Below are 22998 nucleotides of genomic sequence, written 5' to 3'. Positions count from 1 at the left end.
CAGAACTCTTCCTGTGATAAAATAATAGAATTCTCCTTTTATATATCCCCCCAAAAGCAAAGAGGTAATGATATTTAATTTCAGGGGGTTAAAAAACTGCTTTTCTTTAGTCACTCCAATAGGCCTCCTACCCTATTTTACTTTTCTTCATAGTATTTTATTACCACCTGAAATTTTAAATATTTATTTGGTTATTGGTTTCCCACCATCAACCAACCAATGAACCAATCAACCAACAAACCATCCAACCAACCAGCTAACCATACACACACACACACACACACATAATGAGTAAAAGTAATTATTCCAGGTTTTATCAACCACACTGAATACAGTACTGCTTGTAAATTGTGCTTTAATTTCTGCAATCAGATATGATGCAGTGAGATACAAGTATAAACTTTCATTGTACATCCAGAAAATAAAAAGCACACTTATACAGATTTAGCCCAACAGCTTATTCCCTTTTAAAAAAAAAAGTTTTGAACGTAATTAAAGCTAATTTATCTTCAGTGTAAAAACCTGGAGGTATAAACAAACTCGATATTATATACAGTAAATTAATGTACATTTCCAAACTTGCACAGTGCAGCATTTTAAAGTAAATGGTCTCATTTCAGCTTTTACCGTTAAGCATAATCCACATTTCAATCTTGAATAAAAAAGTCACAATATATAAACCCACAGAGAATTCTGTACACAAATACAAGTTTATAGAAATCTGATTTCAAATATAAATACATAAATTGTCATGACCTTCCATGTTATAACAGCTTATTTTTCTACGGTGATTTTTTTTTTTTAACTATAGAAAAATATTTCAATGCACATTCAACTGCTATGACAAGGGCCATGACCTTTAGACCTTGTGCCTTTAAACCATACTTTGTGGAGTGTAAAGCATCACACCGGGCATTTCTGGAATGAACATTACTAAGATCCTAAGACTGAAAAGGCTACTGTATAAATATTCATGATATAATATGGTAACAAAAATAGTCAGCTCCATAGTGTACTTGGGAGGCAATGGGCAGATAAGTAAGTGGAGGTTAGTGCTAGTTGAAGAAAACCCACAGAACGTATGTGAAGGTAGCTAGTGAACTAGTGTATTTTTTAAAAATCCCTATTGCAAGCCTAACACTGACCTCGCTAGTGAGACTCTTAAGGCAACCGAGGCTGGACACGTGTCTGGCCCCCAAAGCATGAACGCTGCCCTCCCCTCAGAGAGACCGAGCTGGCTCGTGTCCACATGGAATGAGAGAACCGCAAAGCAATTGCCCGTGCAAAGCAATTTCTCGTATGTAGGAGATTCAGTGCAAACTGAGAAAACTTTGTCAACAGTTTCAAAGTTTCCTATCGCCCTTGAGCAACTGAAAGTTTTCCTAAACATGTCATTGTCAAATTGGGCTCTATAGTGGAGAACAAATGTATATAAAAGGCAACATTTGATTTGAAACATTCTAACGTTAGACTTTTTCTCCCCCTTTCCTTTGTGGGATTTAACAGGGTTCCACTGAGAATGAAAAAACTGGTCCTTAAGAAGTATACTTTTCCTGCATTTAAAAATATAGATCATTTAGACAGCAGACCAAGGTTAGCAGGCATAGTCAAGTTTCTTCTTTTATGGCTTTTTAAATCTCTGAGGTACTCCATGATAACCACCAATTCTGATATTTATGCCTCACTGATTCCCTATGAAAGCCACATTCAAAAGTGATGCTCAACAGTGTGTCAGGTGACAGAGAAAGCGGAGAAACCCTCTGAGGGTTTCCAGCAGGGGCCGCAGCAGGGGCCAGGGTCACAGGCACTTCTAGGCCTTGGCTCGCTACTAGAAAAAGGCAAAGCAATTCCTTGGAGACACGGAGAGCCTGCAGAAGAACGGAAGCTCCTCTGGGCAGACCAAAGATAGCCCCCCAGTTTAACCAACAGGTTTAGCAGCAGGATCCTGGGACTGTGTGCACGAGACGGATGGCGTGGGGAGACGCTGGTGACTGGTACGGAGCAGGCGGGGACCTGGACGTATCAGCACACGAGAAAGGGCGGCATGGCTGGCTAGCCCGGCACCCCCACAAAGTGACACCGTCTGTGCAGCAGGGAGGATGGTCTGAAACGTCAGGAGGGGTGACACGGGTGGAATTTCTCCAGGTTTTCTACTGGCAAGAGGATGCAGACAGGAAAAATGCCGTGGTGTGTTTAAATGAATGCCATACATCTTACTACCTCTATCTGAACCTTTCAATTTGCCACACACACATCACATAAAGCTGAACTTGCTCGAACTGAGATGGGTTAGGGAGACACCGACTATTCCCAATGACTGGATCGATGATCTTGGCATAGAAAGGACCTGAAGAAAGGATCGAGTCCGAGCGTATCTTACCAAAGCCCTTTGCGGTAGTAAACCAGCTACTGCAGGTTCTGTATAATACTCATGCATCAGATAACAGTGGCAATTCCATGATGGGTCAAGTAGTAATTCCTTTCAATTAATAATACTAGAGATATGGTTTTAATTGCGTAGTCTTTTAGGGCCTTGGGGAAAAATAAATGAGAACCAGCTCTTTTCCTGAAGGCCCAGGTTTCCTCCTACAGAGCACTGGTTAATGGCCCTCCCTCCCAGCGGAAAGCTTCAGCGTGACACATCAGTCCAGAGGTCAGTGTGTTTGCCTCCTGTCCCAATCTGCAAACTTCCTTGTTCACAATCACCGGAAAAGTCACACATCTCCCAGATCCACAAACTCATCTTCTCGTTTGGCCAGATCCTCTTCATCTCCCAACGCTTTCCAACCACTGATGGGCAAGACTGGCTTGGAGGAATGTCGCTGCAGCAAAGCAAAAGGAAACAAAGAGGACAGGCGGGCAGAGTTCCTCAGCAGGGAGGGAGCCTCTGCCTGGAGGGCCTCCTGGTGGTGGTGTCTCTCCTCAATTTTCTCTTGTAAGCTCTGTACTTCCTCCATCATTTCCAAGAGTTTGCTCATGGTGGCCACGGTGCCACCACCCAGGATTTGGGCTTCTGGAATCCAACGCAAGTAACGCTGGGCCCAGACTTTGATTTCTGGCCCCTCAACGTGAGGCAACAACAGGCCGTGGTAGTCAGTGGGTTTGCTGTGCCAGCCTTCATAGAACTCTCGGAAGTTGTCTTGCAGCTCATCAGAAGAATTAATTAGTTTGCTAATTCTCTTGCCCAGAAGATTTTTAATTAAGTGATCTGTTTCTTCTCTGAAAAATCCTCTTTTGGGAGATGACTTAGATTGGGTGAGTGGCAAAGAAAGGTGTCGTTGATGCTTTGAGAAAAAACACAAATAAAAATCTCTGGTTAGCCTGACAGCACAGGTACAGCTGTTCCCATCAAAAAAGGGACAGAATCCTGCATCACAAGTCGTGAGACATCAGAATCAAATGCAAATTCATTAAAATGCTACAACATACAGAGAGAAAGGGGGCTTATTGTTTATTCCATGATGCAAATGGTAGGTGTACTGTGTTTATAAACAAACGGGTGAAACCAGGTGTATCCAGAGCTGGGCTGAAAGCCAGTGGTGACGCAGAGGAAAGCTTCCAACCCCCTGGTCCTGTCACAGGAGCACCAAAGGGCAGTGAGTACTTTTGAAGAACAAGTCCAACTTAAGATAGACTGATGACTTAGAAGAGTTTGGAGGGGATGTCTATTCATTTCAGGAAGAAAACAAAATGTTTCTTCTTTGAGAACTTGAGGGAGAAAGCTTGTACAATATTCTGAACGCCTGCGAGGAGCAGTGCTGACAACCTGAAGACCCTACCCCTTTAATGGAATAACTTTGCAGGTTCTCAGCCGTCCAGTAGGAGCTGAAGCCTAAGTCATAAAGATTCTCTTGGACAGAGTCAGGTGGGAGCAAAGGGAATTCAAGGAACTGCCTAAATTGGCCAGATATTCTTGTTTGACAAGCTGCACGGAGGAGAAAACGTGACAGCTTTTACATTTCTTTCCTCCTCAGTAATTCTATTTGCTGTCAAAGCAAGGTGTTTTATTTTGGGGTGCACTGTGAAAGGCTTGCGAAGAGGGGCAAAGTGATCAGAAGATTACGAGGGATCTCCAGTAGCCAAAGGAGAAGGTAAAAAATGTGGGAAAGTGTTTCTCCCCAGCTCTTTTGCTCCTGAGGTATCCGTCTGAAATAAGACTAGATGAAAGTTTTCTTTTCAGGCTAGACTTATACCTCTCTAACACATTTCTGCCAGTGGTTCTATAAAGAAGTATTTCCTTATTATAGAATATGGAACAATAAAAAATATAAAGAAAGCAAAACCCTGCACAACACAACTCAGAGATGACTAGGATTTCTGACTTTCTATCCAGGGATAGCAGAGCCTAAGACCAAGAGTCAGTGGCCGGCCTCTCTTCTCCCTGGTGAGCAGGTGAGTCAGGGGTGGGGGGGTAAGGAATGCAGGTGGAAACTACCAGCCACTGAGTGCTGTGCTCAGTGGGTTATATGTATCGACTTATCTAATTCTCAAAGCCACTATTATTGCCCCATCTTACAAATGAGGGAACTAAGGCATACCGGTTAAGTAATCTACCAAGGCCCCAGCTACCAAATGCCAAAGGTGGTTTCACACACAGACAGTCTGACTCCAGAGTGTGGGCTTCTAACAGACCTACGTGCCTGGGAAGCCCCTTCTCTCCACTCCCTAAGTAAACGGAGTGTTCAAGATGGGCCGGGTGGGGACAGTGCCACATGCCAGGAGCCTAGTCCAGGCCTGAGGCTGCGGTGAGACCACACTCCTAAGCAGACACCCTGGCCTCCAGTGGTAACTGACAGAGCAGCACTCAGGCTGGTCAGCCACGACCTCTTCAGTCTCTACAGAACTTCTCCAAGGCTGTCCTTCCATTCATCGAGGGCCCTCCAGCCTGACATCTGGTCTGTAACCCGAAGGTCTCTAATCTGGTCTCTAATCCAGGTTCCTTGCTGCCTCAGCCCCAACTCAGCTTATCTAGTTCAATCTAAGATTCTCTAACTCTTTGGCTCAGACCTCTCCCACCGGTCAGCTCCTGGAGCGTAGGCCATCTGCTCCTACGTATAAGGAGAAGGGATACATAGAAAAACTAGATGTGGGCAAAGCAAAGCAATCCAGCCTTATGAGGCGGAGACTGACTTTCCTCCCGTGCAAACGGGGTTAGGCCTCACTGTCCCTGAGGTCCCTTGCTCCGCAAGCCTGGGGCAGTTCTGTGATCCTAACTTAGCTGTCGCAAGAAGTGTGCAGGCGGCCACCAGGGGGCACAGCACACTGAAGGAAAACCAACCTCTGGCCAAGCTCTTCTGGAGCCCAAAGGGTTCTGGTCCAGCTGGCAGGAAAGAGGTTGAACCGGGGTGGGAAACATCCACCCTGGGCCTGAGGAACCTCAAAAAGGCAAAGCAGCAGTTCTAAGTTGTTCAGCAGCTGCCATCTGCGAGTACTGGCTTTTGCTCACCTGGGTCTCCAAGCCTATTCCAGAACAAGTCAGGTGCCCTGGAACCCCTCAGGGGCAGGCAGGGTCAGAAGTACGGCCATATGGAGAAGGCAGTGACAGGCACTGACATGGGATTTATCCCCCTGCTCTCTCCTTTGTGGGGTTTGTGGGGGAGAAATTCCGAGCAAGCAGATGGAGCCAGGAAATACCATGTAAATCATGTATCATCTAGGGAACTTGGGGTTTTTACTAAGTAGTCAAGTCAGGAACAAATGTCTGAGGGGAAACCCAAATCATTCGACATTTGTGGTTTACAGCATAGTCAGCAAACTACAGCCCACGGGCCAAACCTGGCCGGTGCCCATTTTCATAAATATTAGGACACAGCCACGCACACTTGCTCCTGTGTTGTCTGCAGTTGCTTCTGCTTTATAACAGCGGCGGAGGGTTGGGGGGAGTTGGGTTAGGCCAGATGGCATGGCCTTGACAGAAAAAGTTGCGTTATAAATATTCTTATGAAAAAAAAAATATTCTTATGATGGAGAAAGGTCTTGCTATTAAAGACACGCACTGGTACAGACCAGGAGTAAAGCCCACATAATCAACATTCCTTTCACTCGAGCAGCCACACTCTCAGGCCCGGGTGAGACACGTGACCCATACAACATGACCACTCTGGCAGCAGCGTCCGCAGTGACACTCAGCAAATGGCTCTGTCTCCTCTGGGCAAAGGCTGATTTGCTGAAAGCAGAGGTTTCTCGTGGGCCTGACCATGTGCCAGCCACAAACCCCGACTGCAGGCTGGTCCCAGAATCTGTGTGTAACGTTTACATACATGGGGGTCTCTGGGCAGATGAGGGGGTTAGGCACATGGATGTCTTACTTTGCAACGCATTCCTTTCCGCTGGCCTTTGTCCAGTTTTGGCTTTTCCACATAAAGAGGGTTTTTGAGCAGCGTCTGGGCTTTGGGTTCAAACTGCACAGACCAATCCCACACGGTGAGCAGATTCAAAGGTTTGCTTTGTGCATCTGGGCTTTCCCTCCCCTGCCAAAACAAGCACAGGTGAGGATGGCTTCCAGGGAGGGCTGTGGAAAGTAACCCACGATTCTGAGACAGGCACCAGAACGGCGCTCCTGAACTGCTCTGAGACGCACTTCATTTTTAAAGACTGCAGCTGGCCGTGGTTGTTCAATAAAGGCTTTGGGTGGGGGAGGAGGGAAAGGAGAGGGACGTGCTCTGTTCCAGCAGGTCATATGCCGGCCACTGTCCTGGGCACTTCCAGAGCAACCTGTGAAGTCACTATGATTTTTGCAATTTGACACTTGAGGAAACTGAGGCTCAGAGAACTGAAGTGAACGGCCTGAAGTCACCAAGCTGGCGAGCGGCAGGGCTGGGGTCTGAAACCAGGGCTGTGTGCCTAGAACCAGGTTCTCTGGGGTTTGGCAACATCCCCCCTGGAGGACCAGCTCAAACAACCCTGAGGCCCGTGCTAGGCCAATCCGAGTGCGAGGCTGGTTAGAGTTAAAACCCTGGCAGCACCACAGCCGCAAGAGAGACTAACGGGGGTTCACATGGAAAGTACAAGCCTAGCTTCCCAGCTCCGCCTCGCCTCCACTCTCTTCAGTTACCACACACTGGCAAATAAAAGAGAATGCATCTGGTCTGACCATCTTTACAAAGGACAACTTAATTTTGCTTCATTTCCCAGCTCCAACACTGGCTCCCAGCTTCGACATTTACTGTGCAGCCGTGGGCAAGTTACTTATCTCTGTGCCTCAGTTTCCCATAGATGATACTAATACAGCCCACAAGGGGCTGTGAGGATTAAATATCAACACCCGAAAAGCACTCAGAGCAGGGCCTGGTACACTGTCAGTGTTGAATCAGTATCATTTTTTATCCTCGATCTTACTGCCCCCTACTTGTGAGACACAGCTTCTTCTATACACACGTTCCGCAGAGGACTCTTACCATGTTAGTATCTTTCTGATGAGGCGAATTGAAGAAGAAGGTGCTAAAAATAGGGATGTACAGGCTATCCGACAGAACAGTCAGGTAAGTCTCCGTGAATTCAAATGCTGGGGGATACTGGTGTACCAGCTGCCAGACACAATCTAAGAAAAGCAGGAACACAGGCACCTACGTGAAAACAAGACACACATTACTGAGCGTCCAACACCAGCTGTCCCGAGTTCAGGGGCCGCCATCTCAACAGCTGTGAGATAACCACTGTTGAGCAGACAGTCTCAGGACGACACCGCAGACTCCATTCCAAGCGATAAACATGCTCAGTAGAAATCATATGCTCATGGATTAATGTTGATATTTCACAGCACATGTGACATTTCCAAGATGAAATATGTAAAATCTCATTATCAATCAACATTAACAGATGAGCATCTGCAGTTGATTTTGATGACAGGGAACACGAACTCTGAACCCCAATTAAGTGAAATGTTATTTCCCCAAAAAATAATTCCTTAGTCAATTTTACTACCAAAAAACGTACTCAATTACTTTGAATTTTGTTAATACTTCCTTCTCCACCCCCACAATGAGAGCCCAGAAGAGAAAGGACAGAAGACAGATGCAATAAAAAGAATTTCTAATATTTTTTCACAAATATGTAGTTTTTAACTGATGGCCTCCTTTATTAGCTACCCAGAGGCTAGCCGTTTTTCAGTAGAGAGAGTTTTCTGGGGTGCTTTGTCATTCATAAAATGGTTAGCCTTCTGAGACACCCAGTGACCCTGTCAGAGGGAGGACAAGCATGTTACCGTCTCTCCCTTACAGAGACTAGCCAAGGTGTCACACACAGCTCCCAAGAGAGACAGGAGTTGGGAATCCAGCTTCTGAATCAAAGTCCAGTGCCGCGTCAATTACATCAGAAATCAGACGGCTCAGTTTTCCTTCAAAACTTCAACATGTCGACGTTGAGATGCCAAGAAACATTTATATTACAATTTTATTTCACATCTCATTTTATGCTCAAACACCATTAAAAAATATCTGAACCTCATTGTGCAGTCAGGGAAATGGGCTCAGGGAGTAGGGAAAACTTCTCCAAGGGCTGGGTGAACAGCAGATCAAAAATGCTCTTGGGCTTACTCCATTAGACATGGTGCCTTTCAGTCCTCACTGTCTCAAGTTATAAAAAATATACTCTTCCCCACACAGTATCAGCTCGCTCTTCCATCATATTATTGGAGTCCCATCAACCTTTCAAATTAGTTTCTCAAAAAGGAAAAGTCCATTCTGAGACTGACAGATGGTGATTTCCATTTAGCTCAATGGAACAGAGATGAGTAAAGACCAGGCCTGAAAGAAACCTCCAGGTCTAGCAAGAGAAGCCTGGATATCCCAGACACAGGCCGAGGCCGGCAGGGCAAGAGCCAGGGCTCTCTAGTCCCACAGCATGCTGTGTCAAGTTGTTCAGCACCACAGACAGACATGCTTATTATGTGCAGTAAGAAAAACCAAGAGCTAGGCTACTAGCATACGGCAGCTCTGCGTGCGATTTAATTAAAGTTCCCGTTTTCATTTTTCCTCCCACAATCATTAATAATACAGCCAAAGGGATTTGTACAGCTGCAGCCGACACAAGTAGTACACCATAGTTTAGGGGGCTCATTTTCACTAACTGAACTATAATGCTAAGGCTCCTGTGCTTGTATTCGGAGGCCCAGGCCTGGAGTGAATCCACGCAGGCAGAGGCCGGAGAGGCTGTGTGCACTGCGTGTGTGCACTGCGTGCGCGCACCCCCGCTAAGGCCGGAGAGGCTGTGTGCACTGCGCGCGCGCACCGGCGCTAAGGCCTAGTTGACAGGTGGCGCCAACGTCACCCTATGCTTTATTTTAGAAAGGTTTATGTGCAAGGAAAAATTACTTTGTGTGATTATGTATTTTCTATAGGAAGCCTGTACCCTGAATGTTTTTTCCCCCAAAGATTAACTTAGCTGAAATTGAAGGGGTCTCTCTGAGTTCATGTTTAAGTTTTACAAATCGTTTTATTCCCACCATGAAAAAAACCCCATATACATACATATACATATAAATATACATATATATTTATACACACACACACACACCCTTGCTGTACACACTTTAGAAGACTGAACCCACTTGTTAGTACCTTCCCTCTGGGAAGGGTTTCAATAACCTTTAAAGCATTCAAAGGCATGGAACTGAGCTTGGGCAGTGTACACTTTGCAAACCGTAACCCTGCGCCCCAAGATGGGAAGTCAGAGACTGAGCACTTCTCCCCACGATTGAAAAGGTCCGTGGTGAGGACACTCACCTCCTCCTTGTCACTCTGACGCAGATGGTTACAGCGATCCAGAAAGCAGTGACCACCCATGATCCACTCCTTTTGGACGAGGCTCTGGAAACCAGCCCTGGTTCTGCAGTGCGGGTCCATCATCACTTGCACCAGAGAGGAAAGGAGGCAGCAGAGGTCGGAAGCGTTCTCCTCTAGGAGGGGCCGGCAGCAGTGGAAGAGGAAGCAGGATACGAAGTATTAAAGGGCTACCAAGAGCACTCGTACTTGCAGTTAATAGGAGGGTTCCCAATACCACAGTCTGCTATGGACAGTCACACTCCAATTCCCTTAAGGCAAGTGCCAAAAAGAAAAAGGTGTTTTCGGCCTGAGAGACAGACTGCTTCTAGCCTGCCTAATGTGGGCCCCAGCATACACTGGAACCAAATATGGACTTGCTTACTGAATGGATAAAAGAAGCCCTGCAAGGCCACCGTCAGCATGTGGGTGTCCAGATGGGCCACACGATGAGGTTGGGTCACATGCAAGGTGGTGACCTGGGGGGCTCCGCAGACCAAGCTCAAAACCCTTCAGGCTGGTGTGTCAAAATCTCCATCTCTGCAATCACTGTTCCAAGGCTCAGCTGCTTATCAGACTCACCTCAGAGCTCTTTTCCCCCACTCCCAATTCCTCCACTACCTCTGCTTTGGAGAAAGTCGAATATTTCTGGACTGCACCAAAATGTTCTTATTCCCAGCTCCACGGCTCTTTCTGTTTCTGTCTGGGGAGGAGAGGGACCTGCTTCTCCTTGTCTGGCCTAGAGGAGAAGCACTCCTTGGCCGACTTCCATGTGCCCACCCCTGGAGGACATTGTACAAAACCCATACGATGACAATTCCATTAAATACCTGTTTAATATTTATGACTTACAGCAAACAAGAACATGCATCTACATCATGCATTTGTCTTCAAGTTTTCAGTCAGGGTCTAACATACCCGGAGTTTCCTCTTTACAAAAAGAAGTGCAACCCAAGTTGCTATTTTAAAACATGCATAAGGATGATGGCGCTGGTTTTACTGGGGATGAGAAACTAAGCCTGGATTCTAAGTAGGGAGGTGTTTACACTGCTCAGACTCTCATTCCGATCCATAACCATGAAGCACTACAGGGCCAGGCCTAAGCTTGTGCTTCTTTTTCTCCTCCAGGAAACAAGCCTATACTATGGGAACACATAGGTTTTAAAAAAACAGTTTCATTTTGTCTTTCTAGTGCTATCAGTTTTCAAAACATGTTTCATTTTTTTAAGGGGCTCTTCCTTCTTGCATCTGAAGGGTGTTAGTACATCCATAGGTAACAGGAAGAGGGGCTAGAAAATGAGATTTCAAATGAGAGACAACTGAGTAGTCCATCTAGGAGCAAACATCTCAGCGACATCAGCCAAAGATTCGGATTTCATTTTGTGCAACCCTGATCAGTGTAGTCTGGCCCTGGGGAATCCACCTCTCAGACCCCTTCCTTCACCCAGTAACTCAGTACTCTGTTCTGTCATTGTTGGTGAGGTCTTTTTTAATAACCTGCTCAGGCCAACTCTCTTATTAGGTTGCAAACTTCTACAAGGCAGAAGTACAGAGCTCTGCACATGGTAGGTGCTCAATAAATACAAAATCTAAGCCAGTGAGCCAGCATCACATGGTACAAAAGCCACAGGCAGACATTTTCCAGTCTGCCCATAAAAGCAAAATCCTGGCTGTCATGGAACACGTCAGAGATAAAAGCTTGAGGGTAGAAAAGCATGAGACAATCTAATTAATTTGAAGCATTGGGCTATAAAAAAACCTAAAATATTCTAAACAGCAGACATAATATTTTAGGTCAGATCTAAGCAACGCCAGCAATGATCTTTGTTGTGCGGTGGTTCACACTTGCTTTTACGCATTCTCAACGTTTATGTACTGTCCTCACATACAGCAGGTTAAGCCCACGGAGGAAAAGGAAATCACGGACCACAGAGTTTCTATGGCAACTGCATGAGGTTGTTGAACACAAACATAAAAAAGTAACAATTACACCATCCGTGGGTCTCTTTCTATAAAAGGGATTATCCAAACATTTTAACTTCAACCAAGCTGAATTAATATAAAACAAAAATTCAAAACATTAGGAAATGTGAGCTTTGGTAAAGATACCCAACAATTCCTTCTTTGTCTGCGAATAGATCTGCCAAGTTCCAAGTAAAAGAATTTATTTTTAAACCAGAACATGTAAATCCAATACAAAAAATTCCCAGGTCAGGAAGAAGAGAATGGGAAGGATTTCTACTCTAGTTCATTCCTTTTACAAGACAATTCCAGTCACAGAGCTGTACCTACAGAAAATGAATCTCAAGTGAAGGAAAATGGAAACGACACATTGTGCTTTAAATATATTACCTAAAAGAAGAACGTTCATGTTTTGTGCTTCTAGACATTCTATAATCTCTATTGCTTTTTTCAGGCAACGTCTAAATGGGAAAGAGACAAGAAAAGGAGGCGTTATTTCTTAAGCTTGGTATCAAACAAAATGAGAAATTTAGAGATAGTCTGACACAATCTTCAGTTTTCTATCTTATTTACGTTTGCATGTTACAACCCTCCAAAAGAAATTACCATTAATATGATTAAGATACAGCAAGATACTCATCTGCCTATTAGAAACTTAACATTTTCAGAAGGGAATCCCAACATTGATGTAAAAATGCTCCTAGGTGATTTCTGAACTAGAAATCCTGAGTGAGAACTCATACCTGAGTCTGCTGGGGAGTCCTAGTAAGACCCACAGAGGCCCACATCTGGAAATTGTGCCAAATGTCCATATTGTTTAATTCAAGGTCACCTGCCAAATGGTCAGTGTGGCTGAAAAGATCCAATATGCCCAGAAAGCCTTTGTGTCTCTCTCTAGGTGCACTGTTCCCTCTGAGACTTGCCATTGTTGGCAACTTTGGTTTTTCCCTACTTATAAGTAGGTGCTTTGCGTATGCTGTTCTCTGCCTACAGTGGTCCCTCCTCTGCCCCGGCTCTCATCTGGTTAGGGACGTTCAATCTTGCCTGCTCTACAAGAAGAAAGGTTCTTTTATAACACTTATTACTGTTTGCAATACCATATTGAAATTATGGACCATGCAGCAGGCTCTTTAAAATGTATTTGTTAGTAAGTGTGGAGGGCTGAGGCTCCTCTCCACAGTCCTCAGGGCAGAGCTGAAGGGGAGTGCCTTGCTAGGTACATGGAAGAATTCTCCTCCTCCCTCAAATGTATCCCAGGACTAGAGCTATTCTCTCACCCCGATCATCACTTCCGTTCTGCCGCTCCCTGTGCTCTCTCCTCTATTTAATAGCAACAGACAGGAGCTATTCAAATTATGAAGTAGGAAAGGGCATATCATTCTGTTCTCTGGGAATCTCAAACCTACCATATTTTGCCATGTATAATGCACTCCCGTGTATAACGCTCACCCAGGTTTTTGGCCCAAACTTTCAGGGCAGAAAAATCTTTCGTTTTAGCTTTTTAATTCATATTTTTATTTGTTTATATCTAGGTACTTGTTTTTTGTGTTATAAAGGAATTTTAGCATTTATTGTTTAACATATTATGGTACAAGAAATTTTATGTATCAGCAACAAATTTACGGTATTTACGCATAAATAGAAGGCCAAGAACTCTTCGATGTTGCAAGTTCATTATAAGTTCAACAAAGCGAATTATCATATTCCAAGGTATTATTTTGCATACGGATGTCGTTATTGATTACTAGAGTTACACTTTTAACTCATAAGTATAAATAATTAAAAACACTTATATAGATACGGAATTAGTACTACCTGTGTATAATGAGCATCCTTATTTTTCCCTCACAAATTTGGGCAAAAAAGTACGCATTATACAAGGTAAAACACGGTAATTCCAAAACCCAAAATAACTAAATGACATTAATCATGATTTGAAAATTTTTCAAATAGATGATATACATGTAAGACACGGCACTCTTCTAAGGAGGCATTTAGTAAAAGTCAACATCCTCCCCTTCAATCCTGATTCCTCTCTGGAGGCCAGCACTGTTGCCGCAATTAGAATTCTGGGTTGCCTCACCCTATTTTCATGCTCTCTCAATGCCTACTATACAGTCTAGAGTCAATCTCCTTGTAAGTAGCATGTCTGTAAATTCTGATCAAATATGCACAGAAGTAATAAATAACAAATGTAAAATCTAGCTGAGCCCTAAATAGAACATGTGACCTAAGAATATTTAACTAATATAAAACAGTTTAATTATCTGTCAATTTGCTTTACTACTTTGAATTAGCGAACTACAACATTTATAAGCCAAACAATGACTTCAAATACCTGATTATGTCAAGCCAGCTGCTACTTTCCAACAGAGAAAACCATTTTATATCTGTGTCCCAAAATTCAGTACTGTTATCTGAAAAAGGGAAAAAGAGTATAGAAGTCAGACGGTTTGCTCACACGGCTGCCACAAAAACACCTGTGCCGCTCAACGGTGCTGTTCCGATGAACAGCCTACAGTTAAAGTGCAAATCCAGGCACGAGTCTCCATCCTAGCAAAGGGCCTTTCAAAACTTCAGCTGAAATGGTTTTTGAACTGTAAACTCCTAGAATAACTTTTTACTGCTCAAATAAAAAGTGTCTTGCAATATGTATACAGAGCCACGGTCCACCCTGAAACTCAACAAGGAGAGTAACGTGCTTTAGGCAGAAACAGTTGATGTCCAGACTGATGCTCCTAAGAGTGGAAAACCCCACAGGATACGTCCTGATGCCACCGAGGCCTAAGGGGGACCAGGCTGCTGTTGGAATCCTAAATACAAAATACATGTACCTTCCACATCATCTCACAATCCCCCCAACCCACCCGATACAGAGAGCCCTGCATCTTACAGAAGTCTAATACATTTCAGAGTGGCAAACTCAAATCAATGAAAAGATAAGATACCCCTGCAAGTCCTGGATGATGAAATAACAAATGAAAGTGGAAAATCACAGACTTGTATCAACTAGCAAAATTTCTTACTCTCTCTGCCAGGTCTCCCTACTTTTTATAAATCTATTTCATAACGTGCACCACAATGTGTCTTAGTTAGAGGTACTTGTATCCACTTCTGTTTCCCTTCCTGTCGTGTTCATTTTTATCTCCAGTGCCTTGCATAGTTAGTACGTATAATGAAATTCAGAAATGTTGGCTGAATAAATTAGTTAGGCTTTGCTGGGCTTAAAGGTCCAAGTTAGGAAAAGTTACCTGTAAATGTGACAAATCTCAGAGGATAAGAACTCATTCAAGGATGAAGAGAATCAATAGCCAACTGAGCTTGATTAAATACGATTCAAGTTCTAAATTGTTCACAGTAGGTAGCCTGGGAAAGGAAGCGGGCATGGCTGGGATGGGCATATTTCATTTTCCACTTTGTACATTTCTGACAAATTGAATTTTTTTACATTGCTACACACACACACACACACACACACACACACACACGCACACTCACTGACTCAGAAAAGAAAGTAAACTATTTCCACTTGCAGGGGGGCATCCATTCAACAGCCAGTAAGGAAAACAAACAGATCATTCACTTTATAAATCACTACAAGCAAAAGCCAGTGAATACAGGTATCGCAGTTCTACACCTTTTAAACAGAGAAACTCTGATGCTCGCCACTAGGCAGCCAGCATGCTGAGTAAAGGAGAGAAGGGGAAAGGCAGCTCTGTGCTCATTGCCATGAGAAGGGCCAGTGGGCCCAAAGCCAGATGAGAAATGGAGGGGCAGCTTGGCAATGGCAGCTGGCCCCTCGGCTACCAGCACCTCCACTCCATGACGTCAACCCGCATGCCATGAACCTCTGCGTACTACCCTACGGAACCCAGGGAAAAGGCACCAACTTTCACCTGATCCACGTGGCATGTCTTTCCCCATTTGAAAATTTTTGCTCAGCATTCTTCTCACCTATCAGAAACAGCTGTTTAAATTTACAGTACGCAGTCTGGATGTCCTGCAGCGACAGGAAGTTGCTTGATAGGTCTTCAGTTTTGACAATTTCATAAGGTGGCCTGTGGATGATCCTGTAAATTCTAGGAATCAAAAAGTAACAAGCAATTAGAAGAGCAGACGTGAACTAGCAAGAGCTTATTTCTCCGGAGCACGTACTATGTGGCCAGACCTGTGTGAAGAGCTTTGAGGTGTCCTCCCATTTAATTCTCACCAACGAGGGAACAACAAGGATGCCAGTCCCAGGCAACGGGAATGGAAATGGAGGTGCATGGAGTGGAGCTTCCTGGCCCAGGATTATGAAGTTGATAAACTATTCGAGCCATGATTTGAACCAAAGCAATTTAACTCCAAAGCCTACTCCTTTTCTGTTTTTAATTTATCAAAAATGACCACTATAAGTTGCATTCTCGTGCACTAAGCTCTCAGAACAGAGATGGACATCCTAGTAAGCAGTGTTCCCTGCTTCTTAGAAACCAAGAACTGAGCTGAACAACAACAAAATGTCCAACAGTACTGACCCATCCAAGAAGTTCTTTTGGATTTGTAAAATGCCATCATCCTGTTCTTTGGGCAGTGCTGACATTTTCAAAAGGGCACATCCATTGTGGCAGGACCAACACCATATCTGCAGAGGGGAACAAAGGTTTTCCAAACATAATATACACAACCCAACAGGGAACAGGTAAACTAAGCATTTAAATGCATACAGGGAAATCTATAACTTCAGTACAAAATTGCTGAATATATTCAACTTTGTTAAGCCAAGGAACAGTTACCCACAATGAAAAAGATTGATTTAGTCTTAAAAAACAAAACAGGTCTAGGTATTCACACTCACACTTGCTTATGTTTTAACATACACCCTTTGACTTGGCTTTAGTGCTAGGAACCCAGATGATAATATCGTCATCATCATCATCATCAGGATAGTGGCTACAGCTGGAGGGTGGCTTATCATGTCGGGATTTGACATGAACTGACTCATTTAATTTTCACTCTGAGACAGGTATGACCGTTATCCCCATTAACATGACACCGAGGCTCAGAGAGACCAAGTGTGTTCCCACCATTGCACAGACAGCCACAGCAGTATAACAATAAAGAATGTGCTCTAACGGGATGGCCAAAAGGGGGAAGCTCCTATCATCAAAGTTCACACTAGAAAGAATGGAAAGTTGGCTATTCAACATATGTTGATAGGAGACGTCTACGTGCAAAGTACTGAATTAGACTGTAAGTGGATGTAAAGAGCATTAAGATATTGTATCTACTTTCAAGGAGCTTAAACTCTAACAGGGAAATACGTTTACAAAGATAATGAAGTAGAATGTGGTAAACCACAGAAAAGAATTTTAAGGAACAACAAAGAGAGGGCAAAGAAGGAAGAAATCATGTGATGACCATAAGTGACAGGTTCCAACGTTTGGATGTTTTTCTGGACCCAGTGGGCACCTGATCCTGGAGCAAAGCAATCTGCCAGTAGAGCCTGGAATGGAGGAGAGGGCGAGGCTGGTTGGGGGAGGTGAGCACAGCTGTGGACTCTGTGCCCATATACAGGCCTGGCTAAGGGCTCGAGACTGGCCCCGGCCCTGTTCTGCTGACCAAGCCATTGGGCCCTGGCTCAAAGGTAAACTTAGAGGACTTCAGATGCCCAGAGGGGACACCCTTATTTTGCCATTCTTCTGCAATGTATAAGCCATACCTTGGGTATACTAGCAGCAGCCTGGGCCAAGAGACTAGAGATCAGCACACAATCCAGATGACAAAGTGCACTGCTTAGAAAGTCAGAGAGGAACCAGTTTGGGGTGGCAGGAGAAGATGATGGGATCAGTACTGGATACGTTGTTTGGATATCTAGTGCCAATTTCACATCCGTGTGACTATGTTCAGAAGGCACCTAAGATGAGGGTTATGAGCTCAGGAGAGGACGGCAAGACTGGGGTTTTGGTCAGAGGCGCTGACTGCCAGTAACGTGGAAGAGATGCGAGCCCACCCAGGGAGTGAAGGAAAAGGGATACAACTATTTTCAGGACTGCCAAAAAAGCACCGACTCCCCTCTGAGTGCCTAACAGTACTTGATTCTTTAAGATTCATAATGAGGCGGAAATGTTAGAACACTGAGATAATGCAGAGGGCCCTCTACTGTCCTCGTATTCCCTTTTCCAAAGTCATCCTAAGCAATGTACAGAAACCACCAGTTCGTAGCCCTCTGCCAAAGTCGGCACTATTTGGAAGACCCCAGCAGCCCTGCCCCCCTACAGGCACCCCCTCCCACCCCTCAGTTCTCTGACCAAAGAGGAGAGAGAAACTCTTAGCCATGACTGGGTGACAGGTTCTAAGAAATTAAGTGTTCTCAATTTTTTTTATCTCCTCTCCTGGGGCAGAAAGGGTGGCTATTGGTGGCCTTCAACTGTAACTCCTTTTCTATCTGGGGCAGCTCAAGTGAGGTGCCACGGGGCAATTCCCTTACTATCCTGTTTGAAACAGTAAAACAGAAAACTAGGGGACAACCAAGATGGTGCAGTAGGTAAACGCTGTACTTACCTTCTCTCACAACCACATCAAAATTACAACTAATCTACAGAACAATCACTATTGAGAATCGCCTAAAATCAAGCTGAACTGAAGCCTTTCAACTAAGGACATACAGAAGCCACCTCCAGACTGGTAGGAGGGGTTAGAGACGTGGAACAGGCTGGTCCCACAACCACGTGTGACCATTAAAGATCGGGAGGGATATTTTGGCTGTAGGGTTCCCCCTACCTCCCAGAAGAGCAAGAGATCCCAGCCCCACCCCGGGCCAGAGTTCCACTGCCGGGGAGAGAAGTCCCCATAATTTCTGGCTGTGAAAACCAGCGGAGATTGTGACTGAGTGAGCTGGAGGGCGACTGCACTCCCAGGCACTCCTCTTAAAAAGACTGCACGTGGACTTACCCACCGACTGAATCACTCGCTTTGAGCTCCAGCGCTGGGGCAGCAGCTGGAAAGGCGGCAGGGACGTATGGTGGGGAAGTGAGTTGTCTGGCTTGGGATGGGGGCTGGAGAGGTGGCTTTCTCCTGGACAGGGGAGCTGGTGGAAGCCATTGTTTCTTTGCTGAGCCCTCCCCCTGTGCGGATATAGGCGGCCACCATGTATGAGTCTCCAACATTCATTCGCCACACCCTGGTGATTCCAGCCCCAGGCCCGAGCTTTCGGGCACACCCAGGCCGCTTCCAGTGGCTTTTCTGTGCAGACCGCCTGCCTTGGCTCAAGCTGTAGCCGTCTGCAGACCCAGACAGGCAGCATCAGGCTTGAGCAGCCTGCGCCTCTGGCCGGCAGCCCGAAGCCGGCACTAGCGGCGGCCAGGCTTGGTTCGCGGGTTGGCCTCTCAAGGGGCTTCCAAGCACAGCACGGGAGGCAGCCATCTGCAGATTTGTTTGTGGCTCCTGCCAGGTGGCCCCTGGTGGGGCACGGGCTGTGGCTGAACTTGACCTACAGAGGATCCCACCTAAAGTGGTCCTGGGGCTGGTGCCTCCAGTGGGCAGCTTCAAAATGAGCTGGAGCATCACCCAGCCACTTTCAAGTACGACACACACAAGGGGCAGATTGGGCAGGCGCCAGAGTCCTGCTGAGGCAGATCCTGCGCCATAGGATCAGCCCCCGCACAACAACTCTTCCACTGCAGTCAAGGCCGGTGCTCACAACCAGTGAGCCCAGGGGTCAGACCCTCCCATTAATGTGCAGTTATCAACCAAGGCTCAGCTACAAGAGGAGGGCACACACAACCCACACGAGGGACACACCTCGAGGGGCTCAGGTGACCAGAAATACTGCGCCACTTGACTTCACAGCACACCTAGTACATAAGGTCACTCTACTAAGACCAGAAGACATAGCAGCCCTACCTAATACATAGGAACAAACACAGGGAGACAGCCAAAATGAGGAGACAAAGAAACTTGTCCCAAGTAAAAGAACAGAACTAAGCTCCAGGAAAAGACCTAAGAGAACTGGAGATAAGCCATCTATCAGATGCAGAGTTCCAAACACTGGTTATAAGAATGCTCAATGATCTCAGGGAGAACTTCAACAGAGAGACAGGAAGCATAAAAATGGAGATGGAGACCATGAAAAAGAACCAGTCAGAAATAAAGGATACAATAACAGAAATGAAGAACATATTATAGGGATCAACAGTAGATTAGATGAAGAGGATCTAACCAGCAATGTAGAAGGACAGGTAACAGAAAACACCTAACACCAGAACAGCAAAAAGAAAAAAGAATCCAAAAAAATGAGGAGAGTTTTAGGGGCCTCTAGGACAGTATCAATTATCAAGCGTACCAACATTTGTATTATAGGAATAACAGAAGGAGAAGAGAGACAGCAAGGAATGGAAAACCTATTTGAAGAAATAATGACAGAAAAGTTCCTTAACCTGGTAAAGGAAATAGACATTCAAGCCCAGGAAGCATAGAGTCCCAAACAAGATAAACTCAAAGAAGCCAACACCAAGACACATCATAATTAAAATGCCAAAGGTTAAAGACAAGAATCTTAAAAGCAGCAAGAGAAAAGGAGTTAGTTACCTACAAGGGAGCCTCCATAAGACTGGCAGCTGATTTCTCAACAGAAACTTTGCAGGTAAGAAGGGAGTAGCAGGAAATATTCCAAGTGATAAAAAGCAATGACACACAACCAAGATTACTCTACCCAGCAAAGCTATCATTTAGAATTGAAGGACATATAGGAGCTTCCCAGACAAGAAAAAAGCTGAAGGAGTTCAACACCAAACAAGTATTACAAGGAATCTTAGAGGGCTTCTTTAAAATTGGGGGCCGGGGGGTTAGGATGGGTGAAAGGGGAAAAGATTAAGAACAAATTGGTTGTTACACAGTAGTCATGGGGATGTAAGTTATAGCATACGGAATATAGTCAACAATATTGTAATAACTAGGTATAGTGCCAGATATAGTACTAGATCTATCAGGGTGACAGATGGGAATGGGGTTGGGGGCAGGGTGAAAAGGAAGGTATTAAGAAATACAAATTGGTAGTTAATACAGTATGTGGTATATAACCAACAATGTTGTAAAGATCATGTAAGGTGCCAGCTGGGCACTGGACTAATCAGGAGGATCACGTCATAGACTGTGTAGATGCCTGACCAATGCACTGTACACCTGAAGCCGAAGCAGAATAATATTGTATGTCAAATATAACTAAATATATACCGTGTTTCCCCAAAATAAGACCTAGCTGGACAATCAGCTCTAATGCGTCTTTTAGAGCAAAAATTAATATAAGACCCGGTATTACATTAATTATATATTATATTATATTATATTATATTATATTATATTATATTATACCGGGTCTCATGTTATAGTAAAATAAAACTGGGTCTTATATTAATTTTTGCTCCGAAAGATGCATTGGAGCTGATTGTCTGGCTCGGTCTTATTTTCGGGGAAACACGGTAGGTATATATAGTCATGGGATGTGGAGTACAACATATGGAAGATAGTCAATGGTATTGTAACAACTATGTAAGATGTCAGAGGGGTAGTAGCTTGGGGTGGGTGGGTTATCACTTTATGAGGGGTTTAAATGTTTAACTATTACGTTCCTTTGTACACCTGAAACAAACTGGAAAGAAAAAAAAAGGAAAACCAGCGAAATTCTTAGTCAAACAGACTTCTCATAGGAATTTAGCAAAAAGCACATGTCTTCTCCTGTTGTAATATGTACAATTTCTGTCTGGGAAAGGGCCACAGGGTTCTCAGTATGAATGACTTGACAACAGAAAAGAATCGTAGTTTGTTGATCCTGTTTATCTAAAAAAAAAAGGGTCAATTATTATTTCATACATCTTACAGTGTCTCTCTTAATACAGCCAAAGACAGAGCTTTAGGGGAACATGTACAACTGGAGGCTAGAAAGCAGTGTAAGTAAAGAAAGGAACTATTAATGAGGTGAGAAGACCAAGAAAACACAGTGTTTTCCGATCCAACACAGGAATTTAAAAAGCAAAAAAGGGAGACTGTAATCAGTGACGGTATGGAGAACTGGGGCCGTGCAGGCTCAGTGCCTGCTGGCGGTCAAGCTGGCGGTCAATCAGCAGAATGGAGGAGCAGAAGTCATGATGCAAGAAGAAAGGAGTCGGGGCCAGTAGAGAAAATTAGTAGACTCTTTAAATATGTTTGGCAGTGGAGGGAAGGAGAACAAGACAGTAGTTTGACTCTTAAGGAAGGGTTTTTTCAGGTTAGCAGAGACTTTACGATGTCTTCAAGAGCAGAATACGCAGAAATATACATATGGAAGGGAGAAGACTGATGGAAGCAGGTTCCAGAGAGAGCAGGACAGATGAGACCAAGAGCCCAGGCAGGGGCTTGGATTCAAGATGAAGGAAACAGGCACCCAGAAAGAAGGGGGTGGAAAAGAAGGAGGTCTTGAGGGAGGTCTTCTCACTTGCTTTCCAAGATCCCAGTAAAAGGGGAAAGAGTGTTCCTGAGAGTAAGAGAGCTAAAAATAACAAATTCAAGAGAATGAAAAGAATGTTTTACAGCAGCCCCAAGGAAGAATGGTATCGGGACCAAGAGGAGTTAAACAAATAATAGATTGCTGAGCAGAACAAAGACCCAACAAGGCAAGGTAACAGTTTTCATGTATCCCATCAAGTATGCTGTTCTGTTTAGTGTGAATAATCTACAGCAATGTTCATTAGCCCCACAGCGAAAAAAGGTAAATACTCTGGGTCTGATAAATGGTTGGAGGCCAAATCTAGAATGGCAGCAAGAGTATGACTGAAATTATAAACGATGGAGGTTTCCCTGAAGAGGAATAAGTGAAGGCAGGAAAGAGAAGACTAGGTGAAAAGTCATGGTAAAAAACCATCAAGATAATGTTCTGGAATGAGTTAGAGGTAATGGTTACACAACATTGTGAATACATTAAATGGCACTAGTGGTAAATTTTATGCATGTTGAGAGCTCTGTGTTCCCTAAGTAAATGCATAAATTCCATCTTGTAGTATTTTTCTGCTGTCCATTTGTGCCAACTCCACTAATAACTCAGGACATAAAATAAAGGCCGATGACCCAATAACGTGAGAACACCCTCCTACAATTTCTATCTAAGTTATGCTGCTGACTCATCACCTAGGTTTTAGAACATTTTCTACTACTCAGCCCAAGGCCTGGCTAGAACACAGAATATCAAAATTCCATACGCTGCTGACAGAGAGGCAGCCTACACCCACATGTGTACACAATTCATCTTTGTTTATTCCCGCAGAGC

General features: G+C 44.4%; 1 protein-coding gene across 3 annotated transcripts in view; it reads right to left on the bottom strand.

Annotated features, from left to right (window-relative positions):
- Window positions 1–337: 337 nt before the first annotated feature.
- Window positions 338–22998, bottom strand: part of MTMR12 (myotubularin related protein 12) — a gene marked incomplete at its 5' end in the record, with an annotated part of 66990 nt that continues 44329 nt past the window's right edge. For 2 of the 3 annotated variants that reach the window (XM_081053162.1, XM_081053163.1), the window contains 8 exons: window positions 339–3284; window positions 6309–6470; window positions 7398–7565; window positions 9723–9895; window positions 12111–12181; window positions 14059–14137; window positions 15675–15799; window positions 16238–16344. In XM_081053162.1, coding sequence (XP_080909288.1) covers window positions 2715–3284; window positions 6309–6470; window positions 7398–7565; window positions 9723–9895; window positions 12111–12181; window positions 14059–14137; window positions 15675–15799; window positions 16238–16344 — 1455 coding nt within the window. In that variant the 3' untranslated portion in view covers window positions 339–2714. Of the gene's footprint in view, window positions 3285–6308; window positions 6471–7397; window positions 7566–9722; window positions 9896–12110; window positions 12182–14058; window positions 14138–15674; window positions 15800–16237; window positions 16345–22998 lie in introns of all 3 variants that reach the window. The other variant, XM_081053164.1, reaches the window with a different exon arrangement.

The sequence above is a fragment of the Rhinolophus hipposideros genome, assembly GCF_964194185.1.
Source record: "Rhinolophus hipposideros genome assembly, chromosome: 7".
In the NCBI taxonomy this organism is placed as follows: Eukaryota; Metazoa; Chordata; class Mammalia; order Chiroptera; family Rhinolophidae; genus Rhinolophus; species Rhinolophus hipposideros.
Note: the sequence above shows the minus strand (reverse complement) of the source record. Positions and strands in the feature narration are given on the sequence as shown.